The sequence below is a fragment of the Taudactylus pleione genome, unplaced genomic scaffold, assembly GCF_031769625.1.
Source record: "Taudactylus pleione unplaced genomic scaffold, aTauple2 ptg000046l, whole genome shotgun sequence".
NCBI lineage: Eukaryota > Metazoa > Chordata > Amphibia > Anura > Myobatrachidae > Taudactylus > Taudactylus pleione.
In genome coordinates this window covers 6,286,365-6,305,257 of record NW_028284448.1, presented here as the reverse complement: position 1 = coordinate 6,305,257, position 18,893 = coordinate 6,286,365, and the positions used below count along the sequence as shown (strand labels likewise).

Sequence of the window (18,893 nt, the reverse complement as noted above, 5' to 3'; positions counted from 1 at the left end):
CTAAATCACATATTTAGTAATACTCAAAAAAACAAAATCTAACATTGTCTGTTAGTAAATGTCTGATTTAGCCCCAGACACACAACATCGACGTTGATCGATTTTAAAACAATTAAAATTGACTTTTAGTAAATAGACCCTGTAGTGTTTGTATGAGAAGAGAATAGAATGCAGCAGAGAGATCCAGTGGAATTTATTTGGTTTCCCAACCTCCCTCACATTCCTCCTTTGCATTGAGTTATATTTAATTATTGACTTATTTTTCACTTAATTGCTCTTTCCAAATAATCTATTCATTTATATATTTCAGCCCTTAATTCATTTGTGTATGTTTTTTTTTTAATAAATTTTAGCCACTACTAGTTTGATTTCACTTAGAAAATTCTCTCATTCTCCTATCATTTTCATCGTCCTTAATTCCCAATTCATTCTTTTCCTAGTTTTCTTTACCAGATGCTGAATGACCATACAGACTTGCACACTCAGGAAACCTGCAGCTGCATCAATGCCATGATCACAGTGGTATATTCAGGGTTTCACACAATAAATCTGTGTAGTTTTAGACATGAAACCTACAATTCTCTCTTTTAATTGTTTTATAGAATTAAACCTCACAGTGGTTTTTGATCCTGTTGAGTGTGGATGACATTTGAACAGTACTGTACTAGTGCAATGTCTTGAATACAGATTTTATTAATCTACTTAAGATACGTCATTTATATGTGAGGTGATGCTATGTATCATAGGCAAACACGGTGGGGGGGGGGAGAGACACTTCCCCAGCTGGGACAGCAGCCACAACATGCAGGCAGAATGGACATGCTGTGCATGTCCACTAGCAGCAAGTTTTCCTACTAGGGCCCGTATTCAATTTGAGGCGAAAAGTCCGGACTTTTCGCCTGCTGGACTTTTCGCCTACTTCGCCTGTTTTGCAGGCGGAAAAGTATCACGCGCGTCCCCGATTATCCCCGTATTCAATTTGTAAGGACGCGAAAACGGGACCTAGGGAAACTGGAACAGGCGAAAAGTCCTGTCAATTTTCGGGAAATCATCCTGGCACCCCCCTAAAGATGTCCAGACATGGGGGATCACTATGGGTACCCCTGTTTTTGCCTGCTGAAGGGAAGTTGGGTTTTTAAATAGCCGCGGCAGGTTCATAAATGCAGCTTTGAAGAATAGCAGTTAGCTATTTTGGGGGAGGGAAATGGGTGCAAGCATATTTTTAAGTCCCTAAAATGTTTTTTCAAAATACTTCAAAAATGCACATGCCGCTACCGCCCGCAATGAAGAAAACACCTGCCGCATACTTGGGAACCCCTCTGGAATCAATTTCTCTACTTTAGAAGTTTGTCCCCCATTTTATTTAAAATCACCCCCAAAATTCAAGAGAAAACTTATCCCTGATTTTTAACAAAGACTTTTAACTGATTAATGAGGCAGCCTTGGATATACAGTAGGTCTCCTCACTTCCAGAATCTCTTCTTCAGCAGTGGCGGCTCGCCGCACCTTATGGTTGCACTCTTGGAAAGTGGACGCAGATTCCAAGAAGGGGTTTGAATGCTTGCCTTTTAATGGACAAGTCCTCTTTGGTCTGCGTGCCTGCCATCAGCTACGGTCCCATCAGGATCGGGTTCATCGTCCTTTCGGCCTTATAGAACCTAGGGTAAGTCCAAGGTACAGTCCTTTCCGAGACAGGCAGGAGCCAAGAAATCTGCGAAGCCCAAGAAGCAGGCTTGGAGTACTAGATGTCCTGCTCCCAAGTCAGACGACAAGCCTTCAACCTGACGTGACGGCCTTTCTTTGGGGGACCCCAAAGTGGGAGGCCGATGACTTCAATTCGCCCAGTGTTGGCGTCTGACCACCTCGACCACTTGGGTAAGAGAAGTAGTCTCTCAGGGGTACGCCCTCTCCTTCCGGCGGGGACCTCCCGGCTGTTTTTTCTCCACAGGTCCTCAGTCCAATCAGGACAAGGCCCTGGAGTTCCGGATGGTACTACACCCTATGATCCAAGCTGGGGTCATAGTGCCGGTTCCTTTGTCTCAGAGGGGATTGGGGTATTACTCTAATCTTTTTCTGGTACGGAAACCCAATGGGTCCCACCGGCCAATCCTCAACCTCAAATCCCTCAAAAAAATTTTGAGGGTTCCTCGGGTTCAGGATGGAGACCCTGCGTACCATCATTTTGGCAATGGAACCTGGGGATTTCATGGTGTCGCTAGATATTCAGGATGCTTACCTGCATATCCCTATTGTCTCAGCGCACCAGCGTTTCCTCAGGTTTGCAGTGGTCAACGACCACTTCCAGTTTCAGGCACTGCCTTTTGGTTTGGCCACAGTGCCTCAAGTGTTTACCAAAGTTATGGCAGCTCACCTGCGGATGCAGGGGGTTCGCTTGTTACCCTATCTGGACGACCTTCTGTTGTTGGCAGAGTCTCCAGAGAAACTTCAGCGCCATCTGCAACTGTGTTGCAGAATCACGGCTGGCTGATACATTGGAAGAAGTCCTCCCTGGTTCCTTCACAGAGGATGATCCATCTTGGAGCCCTGTTGGACTCCCAACATCAGAGTATCTTTGTGACAAAGGAAAAGATCTCTGCATTGCAGGCAAAAGTACGCAATTGCCTGCGGAGTCGCCGGGTGTCTATTCACTTGGCGATGAGGTTACTGGATTCCATGGTGTCGATGTTCGATCACGGTCTTCGCCTTGCTTCTCTGAAGGTGCAGGTCTCTGCCCTGTCAGTGTGGTTTCATCGTAGGATTGCTTCGCTTCCTGATGTCCGCACCTTTATGCAAGGTGTACTTCGTATTCAGCCTCTCTTTGTTCCACCTGTGGCTCCTTGGGATTTGGCTGTGGAACTTAGGGCTCTCCAAGGACCGCCATTTGAACCACTGGGCTCAGTGGATTTGAAATGGCTTACAGCTAAAACTGTTTTCCTTCTGGCCATTGCTTCGGCCAGAAGGGTTTCAGATTTGGATGCTCTCTCATGTCGGCCTCCCTTTCTCATCTTTCATATGGACAGGGTGGTGCTTCGCACTCGCCCTAGTTTTCTCCCAAAGGTGGTATCCAGTTTCCACATCAACCAGGAAATTATTGTGCCGGCCTTTAATTCACCAAACCTCTCGGTTGGTGAAGCCACCTTGGATGTGGTGCGGGCCTTGAATATTTATGTTGACCGCACCACTTCTTTTAGGTAGTCAGACTCTTTGTTTGTCCTTTATGGCTTCCGGAAGAAGGGTTGGCGTGCCACTAAGCAAACATTGGCAGGATGGATTTGCATGGATATTTCTGAAGGTTATTTTCATGAAGGACTTCCTGTTCCATCTTCAGTTAGGGCTCATTCCACTAGGTCTTTTTGTCCTTTGTGGGCAGCTTGATGTGGCGCCTCAGCAGTTCAGCTGTGCAAGGCAGCCACGTGGTCATCTGTCCATACTTTCGTATGGTATTATGCTTTTGATACCTTCGCCTCTCAGGATGCTTCCTTCGGGCGGCAGATTCTCCTTACAGCACAGGAGCGTCCTCACCCTTAAAGGATACTGCTTTGGGACATCCCCAAGGTATCCTGTGGATACCCTATGGACCCTGAAGTAGAAAATATGAGATATGGTAAGAACTTACCCTTGTTATCTCTATTTCTACGAAGTCCATAGGGTTCCACAGGACTCCCGCCCTGTCACACCTGCACTGCAGATGGGCTTTGATCTGGTCACCAGTTTTTCTGTCTCCTTCTGGTAAGAATGTGATTTCTTGTGTGTTCCAGACTTTCTTCTCTCTCTTTAATCCTCCGGCCTATGTTTTGTGACTTAACTGACTGCCTGAGGCTCGGGGGCAGGGTGTAGGAGAGGGACCCCAGTGCATCCTGCGAGGATGAAAAACTTAACTCTGTGGTGCCCGATGCCTGTCGTCATCACCTATACCCCCAATGTATCCTGTGGATCCCTATGGACTTCGTAGAGAAAGAGACAACAAGGGTAAGTTCTTACCATACCTCATATTTTTCAAGGTGTACTTATGTGTTAAGGAACCAGGTATTTATAGGTAAACCCTTATCCCTACCAATTACCTGTAATGGTGGGTAGGGCTTAATCCTATATTCTAAAAACGGCACTAAAATGCCCATATTGAGTCACCGGCTACATCCTGCATGATTCGGACCTATATTATATTCTCAGCAGGTTCATAGAAAACAAGGTAGATCCCTTATATAGCGCATAAACCTGTTATTAAGAGCACAGTGCATTCTTCCTTGTGGAATGCATAACGTCACTTTCGCTGTCAGACGGAAGTGACGTGACGCTTTCTCCCCTGTATCTCCGTCTTGTAGTGCTATTAATACCCCTAAATCTATATACCCAAAATTTTGCTATTTAGCACTACCAGTCGCATAAGAAATAATTGCTTTCCAATCCAATTGTGGTTCCAAAGCTCAAAGAGTTATATTGCAATAAAAAGAAAGGTACACGCTTAGATCTAACACAATTAGCGCAAAAAGCAAGTAAATACAAAAGGTACAAACCGATACTTACGCATGCGCACTGGCCAAGTATGCAGTATTTCAATCCTGAATCTGCGGTCACCGTCACCCAAGGATATGGAGAAAATGACTGACTACTTCCCCAGCTCACAAGCCTATATTCGGTACAGGTTTCAGAGACAACAAAGGCACAGAATAACAGATGCTCATTGGTTCTTGCTTCAAGTTACTCCGTTCATTGGTTAGTTCATATGGTGCCATCAGAGGTATGGATCAGCTTTCCAACTGCTTCTTTGTGTAGGTTTCCCTCCGAAGAACTAATAAAAAAACAGTACATACAGAGATACATTCTAACCTATAATCCATATCTTGCGAACGCATGCTGCGATCTCCTTGCCGGTAGAACCAATGATCTACAAATAAACAGGGATTTAGAATGGTACCAAACATGACATGTCTACTAGCTTCTGTACCTTAAATATCATATACATACATTTCACAACATAATTATTCGTTAATAAAACCTCTAATATCACGTTTACTGTGAAGGAACCTTTTTATAAGTACGTGCATATGTGAGTGTAAGATAATTGTGTAACTTCGCTAGTATGCGTTGTGTGTATATGTGGGTGCATGTGCACTCAAAGGTGCGTGCATATAGTTACACCTACGAGATGTGTAACCATGTAGTCTAAGTGTGTGTGCTATGTAATTCAGTGTATTTGTGATGGATTAATATATATATATATATATATATATATATAAAAAAAATATCATACAAACTCGGCACTCACATGCTTTTCAAACTGCAACTCCTTTGAACATAGGGAATGTTGGTTCCAAAATGTTGTAATAATTTGTTAAGCTGGCCACCGCCTCACGGTCATTCCCATCTAGCCAGTCCCTACACTGATTCTCAGATAAATGAACTTGATCTGCCATCTTGGGCTCAAGCTTGCATACATTTTAAACATGAAACTGGGTCCTGCCTTAAAGAGACAGGACCACACCCAGGGCTATCAGTTAATAAGCACCTGGAAAAAGAAAAAAGTTTTTCTTACATTTGAAAAACAGGGTGCCCTAGCAAGTGTGACCACAAAATTTAAATAAATGACAGGCTCAATTGAGTGCCGTGGATTGAGCCTGTCATTTATATATATATATATATATATATTCCTAGCTTTATCTGTTTACTGGCATTATTTTAATATTTAGACATTGCCTGAACCAAATTCTGAGTTGTAAATAAAGGTTTATTTCTAAGCAGGGGGAGACCCCCAGCTGTTTGCTGTTGCCACTTTGTCTGGTAGCTTGCGACAGGCCCCTCTCCACTTAATTAGAGTATAGGTGTCAGTTCCTATGAACCAAAACAGCACCGAACAAAGAGGTATACAATTGTTAACGATCTGCAGGTTCCTGACCATTATTCTCAACCTTGCATTTAGACTGTGTTACATTTTTATTATTTGTTACAGGCATATTGTATCAGTATGCGGAGTCTCTCTAAACTTATGCAAACACCCACAGACATACACATTAAACCTGTTTTCCACATTCTGACTAAACCTTGTACTATTATAAATATATATTTGTGCGTATCGGAATTGCGCTGACACAGAGTAGCGTCCAAGCAATTCGTCATCAGACCATAGATGAGTAAATCGTCAGATAATAATTGCAAGCGATCATATCCAATTATCTGACTTCAACAGTGTGTAACATCACTTCCTCCCACAGGCTCGAGGTCACATGCCCGTGGGGACTAGCTTCGAGTTGCGCATTACAGATTCTGGAATGCATTACTGGATATGATGATGTCATAGCGCTCAGTTGTAACTAGACCGCTGAAGGCATGTAACTTACATATTGGTTCCACCTCATTGTAAACAAATAGTTTTTAGTATAGTCCACAAACAAAGGTACTTTACCATAATAGGCTTATCATACATATTGACATAAAGTGCATATTTAAATATAAAGGCCCTGATTCAGACCCACTCGCGAGCGGCTGTCCGCTCGCAAGTGGGTCGATGCTCTGCACTGAGCATGCGCACGACGGAGGGAGCTCCGTCGTGCGCATGCGCCAGAAGCGAAGAGCGAAGGAAAGTCCTTCGCTCGTTGTGTCTGATCAAAGGGGGCGTGCTGTCGATGTTGATTGACAGCACGCCCCCTTTGGTGGGCCTGCCGGGGGCGTGCCTCCCTGACGGGGGCGTTCCCACGGGAACGCCTCCCGTCAGAAGCCGGCCCACTGACATCACTAGTGATGTCAGTGGGAGTGATTTTGGCTCTGATAGAGCCAAAATCACTCCGGGGCTTGCGGTTGAAAACCTCAAACCCCAGGCTCCGGCTCGCAGTTTCGATGGTCGCGATGGTCACGACCATCGCGGCCATCAAACTGCACGCTCGTATAGGCTGTGGGTGGTGACCCACAGCTATACGAGTGTCCAGGAGGACGCTCCATTTTTATGGAGGGCGGCCCTCATTCAGAGCGTGCGCTCTGCTCAGAGCGTACGGCTCTGAATGAGGGCCAAAGTGCATAATACTTCTAAAAATACATATGTTAATAATATCAATATAACAATTAAGTAAAATAATTAAAAGCATGTGCATAGAGAATAAAAATTCAGTAAAAATAGCCATGTATGTATTTTTCTTAGGGGATGTTTAAGCTTTAAACTTTGCTTGACCACTTATGTAATTTATATGAGATAAATATGTTTTATACAGAAAGGTAATTTTTTAGTCTCTATCCTTAAACCTATGCTGTAGACCAATGTTTCACGTAAGTTTGACCCCCTAACAGTGCATGTTTTACAGATCATTTCAGTATCACAGTTCAAAGAATTAGCACCACCTATGGATCTATGGAAGTGTGTCAACAATAAATTATACACCTCTGCACCAACTAGGACATCTGGAAAGCATGTGCTGTTAAGTGTCCGTGAGGACTGAGTTTGTGATCACTGCTATAGCCCATCCAAAGTGTTAATTATGTGTACATATGTCAGCGCTGCAGCTAGGGGGGCAGACAAGGCATGTGCCCTTGGTGATGAAGGGTGGGGGGGCGCCAGCGGCAGACTGAGACCTACTGGTGATCTGATCAGTGGCAGCTGATTTCTGCTTCTGAAACAGTTGCCAGTGCCTGCACTGCTGTGAGGATGACAGAAGTGCTTCCTCCAAGACCTGCCCGAGACCCTACCCCCTTTGTCCTGAGATCTTCCTTTCAGGAGAGTGTCAATGAAAATGCAGGTATGTATTAATGTTATCTAGGGGAGCGGTGTATTTATGTTTTGGGGAAGGGTGTATTTAATTTGGTTGTGGGGATGGATGTCTATTAATATTGTCTGTGGATTGTGGTGGTGTATTAATGTTGTGTGTGTGGATGTGATGTATTAATATTATCTATGTTATATTGCAAACATTGATTGTCTCTGTATTATATGGTGATCCCTGATGCTCTCTGTATTGCATGGTGGTCACTATGATGTTCTGTGCATTACATGGTGGTCACTCTGATGTTCTCAGTGTTTTGTGGCGATCCCTGTTGGTTCCTGTATTATATGGTGGTCACTGATGCTCTCTGTATTCTACGGCAGCCACTGATGCTCTCTGTGATGTTTTCTGCTTTTTCTGGTGGTAACTGATGATCACTGTATTGTACGGCAGCCATATAATACAGAGAACATTATATAATGCAGAGAACATTACAGTCAGTAATGCTGTATGTATTATATGGCAGTCTCTGATACTCTCTGCATTATCTGACAGTCACCGTAATGTTCTCTGCATTATCTTGGGTCACCGTAATGTTTTCTGCATTATATGACGGTCACTGAAGCTGTCTGCACAAGAATGGGATTGAAATGCTGGCAGCTGCCCGAAAGGGAGGAAATCCCTACAGCGTCACGTAAGTAACCTAACCCTCCCTTCTCCCCCCCATAACCCTAATCCTCCCCCTTAGTGCCTAGCCCTAACCTCCCCCAGGTGTGCCTAAACCTACCCCCCCCCCTCCCCGCACCCTAAACCTAACCCTAACCTTTCCTCGGTGGCACCTAACCTCTCCTTCCCCTAGCTTAACCCTCCCCGGGGGGTGCTATAAACCCTAAGTCTCCCTCCACGTGGCTAAGAGGACGGCCCCCCGGACTTACCTCGTTCAGGCCCTCGTCGTCCTGGACTCCGGCATCGGGATTATGATAGACATCGGTATCTCGACGTCTATCATGAATCCCTAGCCGGCATTCTGCCGTCGGGATTGTGATGGTCACATAACTACATACAGTACCTCTGCACCGCATTATATGGTAGTCACTGCAAAACTCTCTGCGCTATATGGCAGCCAATGTGATGCACTGTGGTGGGCTATGTAATGTATTGCAAAAGTGATACTTAGCCATTGAGTATTGAGACAGTGGGGCCTGGATACTTCGAGCCGTGTCTTTGAGTTTCACCCCTGTATATGTCCAGGGTCGGTCTGGGCCTACTGCCACATTTAATGGTTTATTGTGATTTATGGTCCTGTATTTGTCTGAAGGATTACAAACACTGCATTTTATTATGATGCAAACTATAGCCTGTTATGTGTTAATTATGTCCCATTCATGGGGAGCTAAAATTGAGCATTTGGAGACCCCCTCTATAAATCCTGTGTTTGATATATCTGCTACATTAAATGAGATTAAAATTACTAAATTTCTCTACAAATTGGTAAAGACCAAAAGCAGGGGCACAGAGAGGGGGGGAAGCGGGTACGGATTACCCAGCTTGCTGGAGGGGCCCGGGTCCACTGCTCCTCCTACTCTACCCTCATCCATACTAGTCCTACCAGCGATAGCAGTAGTGAGTACAGAGAGATTGCTGCTTCTGTCGCTGAGTGCTACAGCAGTCTCTTCTGCCTGCACATGATTATTCTAGGCACTAAACATGGACTTTGGTCAAGAACTTTTATATCTTTTATATTTATTTGTATTAATTATTGTTCACTGTCATACACCAGCCTAGCAATGAAATTATTTTTATTCTTATTTGTACCAAGGTGTTCATACTATTAAATGTATGATTTAGCTAATACTACAGACTAAACAAATTGTACTTTAATGTATATAAAAAAAAATTTAATAGAATCCTCATTTCTTGACTCATTTTCATTCCAGAAAAATACCTTTACTGATGATATTGGAATAGCCAACTGGATGGAACACATTTTCCTATCTCATGGTGCACTGTTGGCCAAAAGCTGTCAAGCTGCAATGGAATTGGCAAAGCACGATCCAGAGGTCCAGTCTATGGCTTTCCAGTATGGGAAGCACATGTCTTTAAGTTATAAGGTATGTATGTGCTGTCCCATATTATTTTACATTTTGTTTTACATGTTTTGGGGGACTCAACCTTATTTCCCAATCAGGGACTCAACCTTATTTGCCAATTGCAGTCCACAAGAAAAACCGAACAATGCATGTTTTCCAGGTCACAAGTAAAATAATTAGTACCACCTATATAGCTTTGCCAGACGAATATGTTTTAATAGTTATCATGTACACATCTTAGCAAGTCGACTGCAGAACATGTCCAAAATAGTAGGTTGGTTAGACTTAGCCAGTGTGTTGCAGAGATTATCCCAGATTTCTACAAGCCATTTCATCTACATCCCCTCATGTTCAACTGGATCTTTTCACAAAGCACATATAAGCATTTGCATGTCTCACAAACTGTTATTATATCACTGTATCTTAAAGCACAACTCCATGTTCAACATCTACATACTTCTCATTTATAAAACATATGCTGAACGGATATGACTATTGCAGCAAATACTAGATCAGATGTGTATATGTGTGATACTGCCATTGGGGGCAGTCATAGACAAGAGTTTGGTGGAGACAGTGAGGACTGTTAAACCTTAAACATGTGGGCATTAAGAAATAACAGCTATTAAAACCAAAGACAAAACATTGTACTATGCCCTTTATTTTAACAGTTTCCAGAGCATTTCTTAAAGGCTCTCTGCAGCACAGTGTACGATGAACGATAACTACAAACTACAAACGGGAGCGCGCTTTAACGATTATCGTTCATCGTTATAACTCATATAACTATGATTTAGCTAATACTACAAACTAAACAAATTTGTACTTTAATGTATATAAAAAAAATTTTCATAGAATCCTCATTTCTTGACTCATTATCATTCCAGAAAAATAAATAAGCCCTCCCATAGAACTCCATAATATTGTGCCAAAAGCTGACAATCACTAATGTTACAGGTAACATTAAAATTTATGCTGGTCATCAGAGTTGGATTAAGGGCCTGATTCAGAGCCGGACGCTCTGACCAGAGCGCTCGCTCTGAATCAGGGCCCTCCTACCTCAACTTGGAGCGGCCTCTTGGACGCTCGCATAGCTGTGGGTTACCACCCACAGCTTATGCGAGTGTCCATGATGATGGTCAAGACCATCGCGACCATCGGGCTTGCGACGAGACCCTGCGGTAGGGTCTCGCTGCCGCAAGCCCTGGAGTGATTTTGGCTCTATCAGAGCCAAAATCACTACTGATGTCATGGGAACGCCTCCGTCTGGAAGCCACGCCCCCGGCACGCCCACCAAAGGGGGCGTGCTGTCAGTCACCATCGACAGCACGCCCCCTTTGGTGCGAGACCTCGAGCGACGGCTACCCCATCACTCGACGGGTCTCGCGCATGCGCACGACGGAGCTCCCTCCGTCATGCGCATTAGGGCACCATCGACCCGCTTGCGAGCGTCCTGCACTCGCGAGCGGGTCTGAATTAGGCCCTGAGTCCTAACAGGGCCCTAAGCAAGTTACTGGTTTGAAGCCCCCACCCCAATTCGTTCCTGCAAAAACTTTCTAAATAAGCTGGAGTTGAGCGTGAAGCTCATAAAGCACCCTCCCTCCCACTACAGATACAAAAAAATGTGTCATTAGCAAAGTAATCCACGAAAAACAAAGCACCTAGGGGTCTATTTAACAATAAATGGTAATAGTTAAAAATTCCTATCATGGTTTATCTCAGTGGTAGAAATAGTATTTCCGCAATTTACCAATAAAAGTTTGACAGGCAGCTGAGCAATGGTGGTACTGGCTGGCAGTTGTAAAAGGACTCTGACTACTTTGCCAACCGGTCCTGCCTACAAGATTGTGCATGCGCAGTGAAACTGGAAACACAGACTTGGGCTACAAGTACAGTTTTCGTGGAAAATAAATTACTAAGTAAGTAAATGTAAAAAATAGAAAATATCTATTATATAATCTGCTAGTGTCCTTCTAGTTTAAGCGCAGTGAGCACCGGAGGAGCCTCTCCTCTCACAGCTCTCACTGACTGCCTGATGCATGGACACAGCCTCTCATCTCTTAGAGCTAACGCCCCACTTCATACTTATCTAGCCACTATATACAGCACATGCCAGCATTTGTGCCTCATCATACCCACCATAAACCAAGAGACTCACGCTCATTTAGCCCTATGCACACTATGTACATCCTAGCTGCCTTCATAGCTTCCCTATACAATTACATCCCTTCTTACAGCCCACACAGAACCTCACATATGTTGTCTTTCTTCTCTTTCACATCCTCCTAATCCTGGGCTCACTTTCCTGTGTGTCTGGATTATACAGCCCACCAAGAACCTCTGCAATCTGGCTGGACCAATATGCAATATGTAGCACCTATCCTTGTGTATCAACACCTATTTCCCTATAGAATGTAAGCTTGCGAGCAGGACCCTCTTAACTCAATGTCTGTCTGTTATTGCCCAGTTTTGTTGTATTACTGTTGTTTCTAATTCTAAAGTGCAACGGAATATGCTGCACTATATAACTATATAAGTAACTGTTAATAAATAATTGCCATCACAATCTCATACCCACAGCCACTGCTTATGAAAGCATGACTCATGCACACCACAGTGCCAGTGCCACAGTAGACAGGCTGTGTAAAGCTGAACTGCCTCATGCTCACATAGTCCAATGCCCACTGTATATAACATAACAGTCTAATGCCCACCTTTGTACATCATGCCATGCCGTTAACCGGCATATCACGTGGCCTCATTACAGAAAGCAGATCAATGCATATTTCAATATCGACCAGGTTAGCCTGGTTACTACATTATAGTTGTTTGGGGATTGGTACATGAGCTGGATGTTGAATATCGAACATCCAGCACATGCAGGACGATCAGACAACCATATCTGATCATTGTGGCAAGCGGGCCCTAAGCGTCCGTCTGTCCCATCTTGTCCATAATCTACCTTTGCTTACATTGTTATTTTGAATCTCACCATCAGAGATTGATTAGTAGGCTTTGCTGGGCGGTTTAAGTGCATTGAGTGATTGTTGTTAATGCTCATGTGTATAAGGCGTTAAGTAGTCACCAGAACACCTGATTTTCACATTTATTTTTCCTCAAAGAACGATGTCAAAACTTAAAAGGGATCAGTGTATGAAATTGGACATCAAAAGACTATTTTTACATGTAGAATAGACGTTTGCTTTAAGATAAACTCTTTTGTCCCCTCTTCATGTTGTTTAAGGTAATGGGAAAGAACAGATTTTAAATTCATAATTCAAGAGTATTTTCTATGTGCAGAGCACTCTGGTGATATATTCCCTGAAGTTTGCAAGTTTTGCCCAGGAGCATCCTGGCCTCCTCTGGGTGCAGCAATGACTTTTTCCTGTTACATTGCAAACTACTCAACACTTATGGGAATATAAGCAATATGTAAGCAAGTATAAAACACGGCCAAAAGTTAATGTATTGCAAATGATAGACATACTACAGTAGCACTGTTTCAACCTGATGCTTTACAGCAGGACCATAGTTTAATCAGGAAATGTAATTTTTTTGATGACTCTTGCCACTTTAAATTAACATTCAGCCTATCAAAACTGACATAGAAAATACAATAATTAATATACATAAACAAAGTAAGTAAAACAATTAATAAACTATACAACTGAAAAGCAAAATGGAGAAATTTTCTAAAGTAGAATCTTTGGAGAGTTGGAGGCAATGTTCAAAAATGTATAACCTTGTCCATGGGTGCTTAAACATTGAACTTGATCAGAATATTTATTTGTGAATGTAAAGGTCCCAATACATGGGGCGGTTTTTCACACGATATGACCATTTTCGACTGATCGTAACGACCAATCGTGTAAAAAAATGTCATTTTTTAGACAATTACGATGCCGATGTGCATCCCCGCAGTAGTGTATCGGCATCGTAGATCAGATGGTTTTGCAGAAGGATTTTGACAGATCAGTACGATGTGACACATCTTAATACATCGGATCGTATGGTCGTTTGTACAATCGTACCTTTTCTAAATACAAATCATACAGAATGTCAAGGGAAGAATTTTCAAGGTAATCGTATGCGAGATCAGATCTGATACAAATCGCCACGTGTATGGGGGCCTTAACAGTCACAGGTGGTTTGCATCATTGATTAAAATAGTGTGCTTTTGTTCAAATAGTAATTCAATGCCCTCACTTTTTTTTAAAATGACAATTATTGTCGCCCATTATAGTATTATTGCTATTATTATTGTTTATATGGCATTAGAAAGGGCTGTACAGGTAAAGTTACAATAAACCCACAAATAATAAAATATATTCAAACAGACAGTATGGTGAGAAAAAATCAAGCAGAAAGATTTCTGTACAACCAAGAGACAGATGATAACAGTAGCATTCAATGACCCTGTGACTTGGGAGGGGCAAACAGAAAGGATTTGTACAATGAGGAGGCGCCCTGGAGACAAGGATAGTGGAAGATCAGAACCAAGAGCATAGAGGGCCCTGCTCATGAAAGTTTACAGTCTAAACAAATGGGAGTAAAAAGGGGATGAGAAAAGGAAGGAAGATATAGGGTAATAATTAAGATTTTGAGAAGGGCTGATAGGCTTTGATGAACAGGTGCATTCTTAGGGCATGATTGAAGTAGGGAAGTTGGTAAGGTCTTATTGGGCAGGGGGTGTAATTTTCATAAGAGAGGTGCAGTGGGGAAAAAGTATTGGATGCGGGATTGGAAGGAGGGGGTAATCAACATGAACTTTCTTGACCATGATATTGTCTCTCTAATATACATTGCCTTTATTGATATGTCTCTGTATCTTGTATTCAACTCCCAATTTTGAATATCTGCATATATTTTGGTATTCTCTCAGGTGTCGTCATATGTCTGTACTGCAGTATTGTCATTTCGTATACTGAAAAAGTTGTCAGGTTAATATTTTTTACCTGGTAACAAATTTTCCAGCAGTTTGATTGCCATTTTATGACAGTATTGCAAGATTGTGTATTGACCCATTTTAATGTCCTGTTATAACACTCAAATACGTACTGACCTTTGATAAATTCCTACTACCCACACGGAAGTCCTGGTGACATCCAAGTACCAGTAAGCATATAAGGCTTTTTGGGAAAGGCAGTTATTATAGGTGAAGTTATAGTTCTGTTTCTAGGAATTGATCAAGTGCTAAGTGGTATTCATAAGAGTCTCTTGACTCGACACCATTAATGTACATTCATGGGATGGGGTGGCAGAGAAAATGTATGAAGATGAATAAGAGAGAGGACCCATGTGCTACTTAGGGGGGAATTCAGTTACTCGCAGGTAATAATGGAAGGTAGCCTCGGGCCCTGGGCTATTCAGTTAGCCTCCTGAATTTGCCTAATAGCCTTGTCAACGCGTGTTAAAGTTCCATGTTACCACGCGTGGCCATTACCACGCAGAATCTGAAAAGTTCACGGATTTGTGCGTTAATAGGGTTTCTGCACCTGTCAACTACCAAGTTATCAGGGATCCCCCCACGGGAACCAATTAGCCCACGCTAATTTACCACGGCTTATTGAATTCCCCCTTTAGTTTTGTATAGCTGTGGGAGTAGCCCTATGTAGAATGTAGTGACTTTCATTGATATGGAAATTGTGCTGACATTTGTTTTATCACAGACAAATTGATTTTCCCTTGTGGTTGGGTAAAACAAAACCAAGATAACTCAGTTGGGGATGGTAGATTTGTCATGTCACCAAATAAGTTGTTCCCCCCAATTTTCCATATTCTGGTAAGTCTGGAACAATGTTTGTCATCTGTTTGTCCTCAGATTTAAAAGTAAATGTAAATATGATTATGTTTGATTATACTATTCAACATTTGGTGATTGTATTTCAGCTTAACTCCGACCTTCAGCCATTCATGAATGGAAAATACAGTGGTTCGTCCTTTAGTTTGAACTCTGCCCCAGTCATTCTTCATCAGGAAACTATAGGAAGAGAGGCCTGGATGGAGTTGGTCAAACAGGTGAACACTCAAGTCAATGTAGCAGTCTTACAGTGCCTACACACTAGGCGATATTTCACACAATTCACCTGATTCCGACGCATCGGAACGACAGATAGTGTAAAATATGTCCAAATCATGAGTGTCCAAATAAGAGCCCAGTTCTGGTTGAGCAAAATACGGAGGACCCCTGCGTCGTTTGTCCCCCCATATTTTGGCAACCAGGGCTGGTTCTGACTAGCCCGGTGCCGGTTGTGCTTAAATACAGGGGCCCCCTACGTCGTTTGTCCCCCATATGTTGCACAACCATCACGGGGCTGGTTGCTCTTTTGGGAGTGGCGGGGGAGCACGCTGTTTATTTTTTAAGTTTCACACAGGCTTTCTTTTTTTTCTAAACATAGCAGCACAGATGGATCTCACAGATCCATCTGTGCATCTGTTTTTAATTTTTTACAGACAGATGCATGCATCACGGATATCCCTGATGAGTGCAAGCATCTGTCTGCTATCCTGCACAATCTAAAGATCGGCAAATCTTTAGATCGTGCACGATAGAACTTGTGACACATCGTGCACAAGAGGGGGAGCTACCGGGGAGAGTTCAAGGGAAATTGCTCACAATATCGCATCGTGAGCACATCGCGTAGTGTATATGCCCCTTTATGCTTCCAGCTGCATGATTGCATGTTAGAGAAATGTTGGCATTTATAAGTGACTTACACATGTGTAAATCTTATTATATTATAAATTGTACAGGCTGTATCCAGTGGTTTTCCACAAATGCAATAGGAATGACGTGTGACAATATCTCACAGTGAATACATCTAGTAGTACATATACTGTAGGTACTCTATTCCTACCTACATATAGGAGCCAACTGTGGGTGATTGTGCACCCCCAATTTGTTCTGCCACTCTTTATGGCTATACATATGGGGTACTTTAGCACTCCTCATTTTAAAAAGTTGCCTCATATGGCTGTTCCCGTAGTACATAATATTACAAATTATGGTTTCTTCACACAACAAAACCAAACTAGGGTCTTCCTTTATAAAAGTTGTACCCTTACTCACCAACATAACGGTATCAGGAGTGAAAATACCACAGCACATGTCATGTGTAAGGTCAATTGACAAATACTGCTCTCTTTCTTGGATTGAAAGGTAATGAGGTTTAAACTGATACTAAGATCTAGTCATAAGAGATTACTTGAGTTGATGCAATAATCCATTTTACTGTTTGGTTTGTGATGATTTGAAATCAAAGGACCTCATTCAGAACCGCTCACAAAATGCGAGCGCTCGCTCTGAATGAGGCCGACCACATCTAAAAAATGTTCCGGCCTCCTGGCCGCTCGCTAGGCTGTGGGTTACCACCCACAGCCTTAACGAGCGGCCAGGATGATGGTCACGATGGTCCAGACCATTGCGACCATCAGGGCTTGCGACAAGACCCTTGTGGTAGGGTCTCGTCTGCCGCAAGCCCCAGAGAGCTTTCATCTCTAATAGAGCCGGAAGCTCTCCCACTGACATCACTGGTGATGTCAGTGGGGCCGCCCACAAACGGCAGGCGTTCGCTTGGGAACGCCTCAGTTTGTGAAGCCACCCCCCAGCCATGCCTACAAAACGGGTCGAGTTGTCGATCAACATCAACAGCCGCCCCTTTTGTAGTGAGCCACGGAGCAAGAGAATTTCTCGCTCCGGGGCTTGCGCACGCGCAGTGCGGCCGCTGCTCGTGCGCACAGTCAAATATCAACCCGCTTGTGAGCGTGTCTGAATGACCCAAAGTGCAAAGGGAAAGTATTAGATGACCCTTGTAGATAACCTTTTTTGTACTGTGTACTTGTGCCATATTTCATGCATCCTCTTGGGATCTTATGAGTATAATGATTTTTAACCTTATATCAAAGCTTCTTTTAAATCACTTCCCAAACACTAGTACTCTAACTTGGGGGTTTTGGAAAAATGAAAAGATTTTCCCCACCAATTCCCAGGTACAGTATGTGACTGAGAGCATCGCTTGAGGTTATATACGGTGGCTGCCAAATTAATGTGCGCTACCTGCACACAAGACTTGGGGTCTGACTCAGAGATGGACGCAAATGCCATCACAGCTGTGGTCTTTCACGGATCGCAAATGCGAAAGTATGCTAATGACTTGCTCAGCGTCCAGTGCTTAGAGACTCATCTCACGTCCGCCGCTCACACACACAAAAGTGGAAACATTGAACGCAAATCAGACAGCCATCAGTCTTCTCAGGAAGTCTCAGCTGTCGCAGACATAGCAGGTATCAAGACACGCAGAGGGCTCTCCTGCTGTGAGCAAGTGATATATGGACGCCCAGAAAACAGCGTTTAAATGGTCCGACGCGCCCGTGTTTTTGTAACCACCCTCCGTTACCTCCCCCAAACTCTGACTCCCTGTCACTCACATTGCGAGTAAATCCTCTGTGTGAGCGAAATCACAATTTAATTGGTGTACATGCACGATGGCTAACAATCGCTCATTCTGTGTAATTATTGGCATTGTGTCCATCTCTGAATCAAGCCCTTGGTTTGTCCAGGTGCGATAAATATGCATACTACATTTCTAGCTCAGTGTTTTGTTACAGGTTATATAACACCTGTTGTGTTTATTATGTGCAGATATGAGGCAGATAAAGACACTTGGCAGACCTTGTACAGTAAATGTAGTGTATGTTTTAGTTGGACAGCAGAGATTGCTGTTTGCAACCTTATTCAATATCTCATAAAAGTAACCAATGTTTTTACAATGTTCACTTATGCTAAAACTCATTTACTGGTTGCTAACTGCTATTGTAACAAAATACTATAAATACCATAAAATGTTGTCCCAAACTGTTTGTTTTTATAATAGACTGTGCTTTTTTCTCTCTTCTCTATTAGGCTCAACCGAAAGGCAACTTAATTGATCTAGCAAAGGTAAGGATATGTCTAGACACTGTTAGTTCTTTATAACTAGTAGACATTTTCAGGGTATTCTTCCCTTAAAGTTTTAGTATTTGCTAGGCTAAATTTGCTAGGGTGGGCATTAGAAGTGACCACGTAAAGCATGTTGTGTTTTTATAAAGGATCTACAAAAAAATGTACATTTTCGAAGGA

The 18,893-nt window shown here is 43.0% G+C and overlaps 1 protein-coding gene across 3 annotated transcripts in view; it reads left to right on the top strand.

Annotated features, from left to right (window-relative positions):
• PDSS2 (decaprenyl diphosphate synthase subunit 2) overlaps window positions 1-18,893 on the top strand; it is a 301,529-nt gene that overhangs the window by 267,959 nt on the left and 14,677 nt on the right. For all 3 annotated transcript variants that reach the window (XM_088460402.1, XM_088460404.1, XM_088460403.1), the window contains 3 exons: window positions 9,623-9,796; window positions 15,665-15,793; window positions 18,678-18,713. In XM_088460402.1, the coding sequence (XP_088316528.1) occupies window positions 9,623-9,796; window positions 15,665-15,793; window positions 18,678-18,713 (339 nt within the window). The remainder of the gene's footprint in view (window positions 1-9,622; window positions 9,797-15,664; window positions 15,794-18,677; window positions 18,714-18,893) is intronic.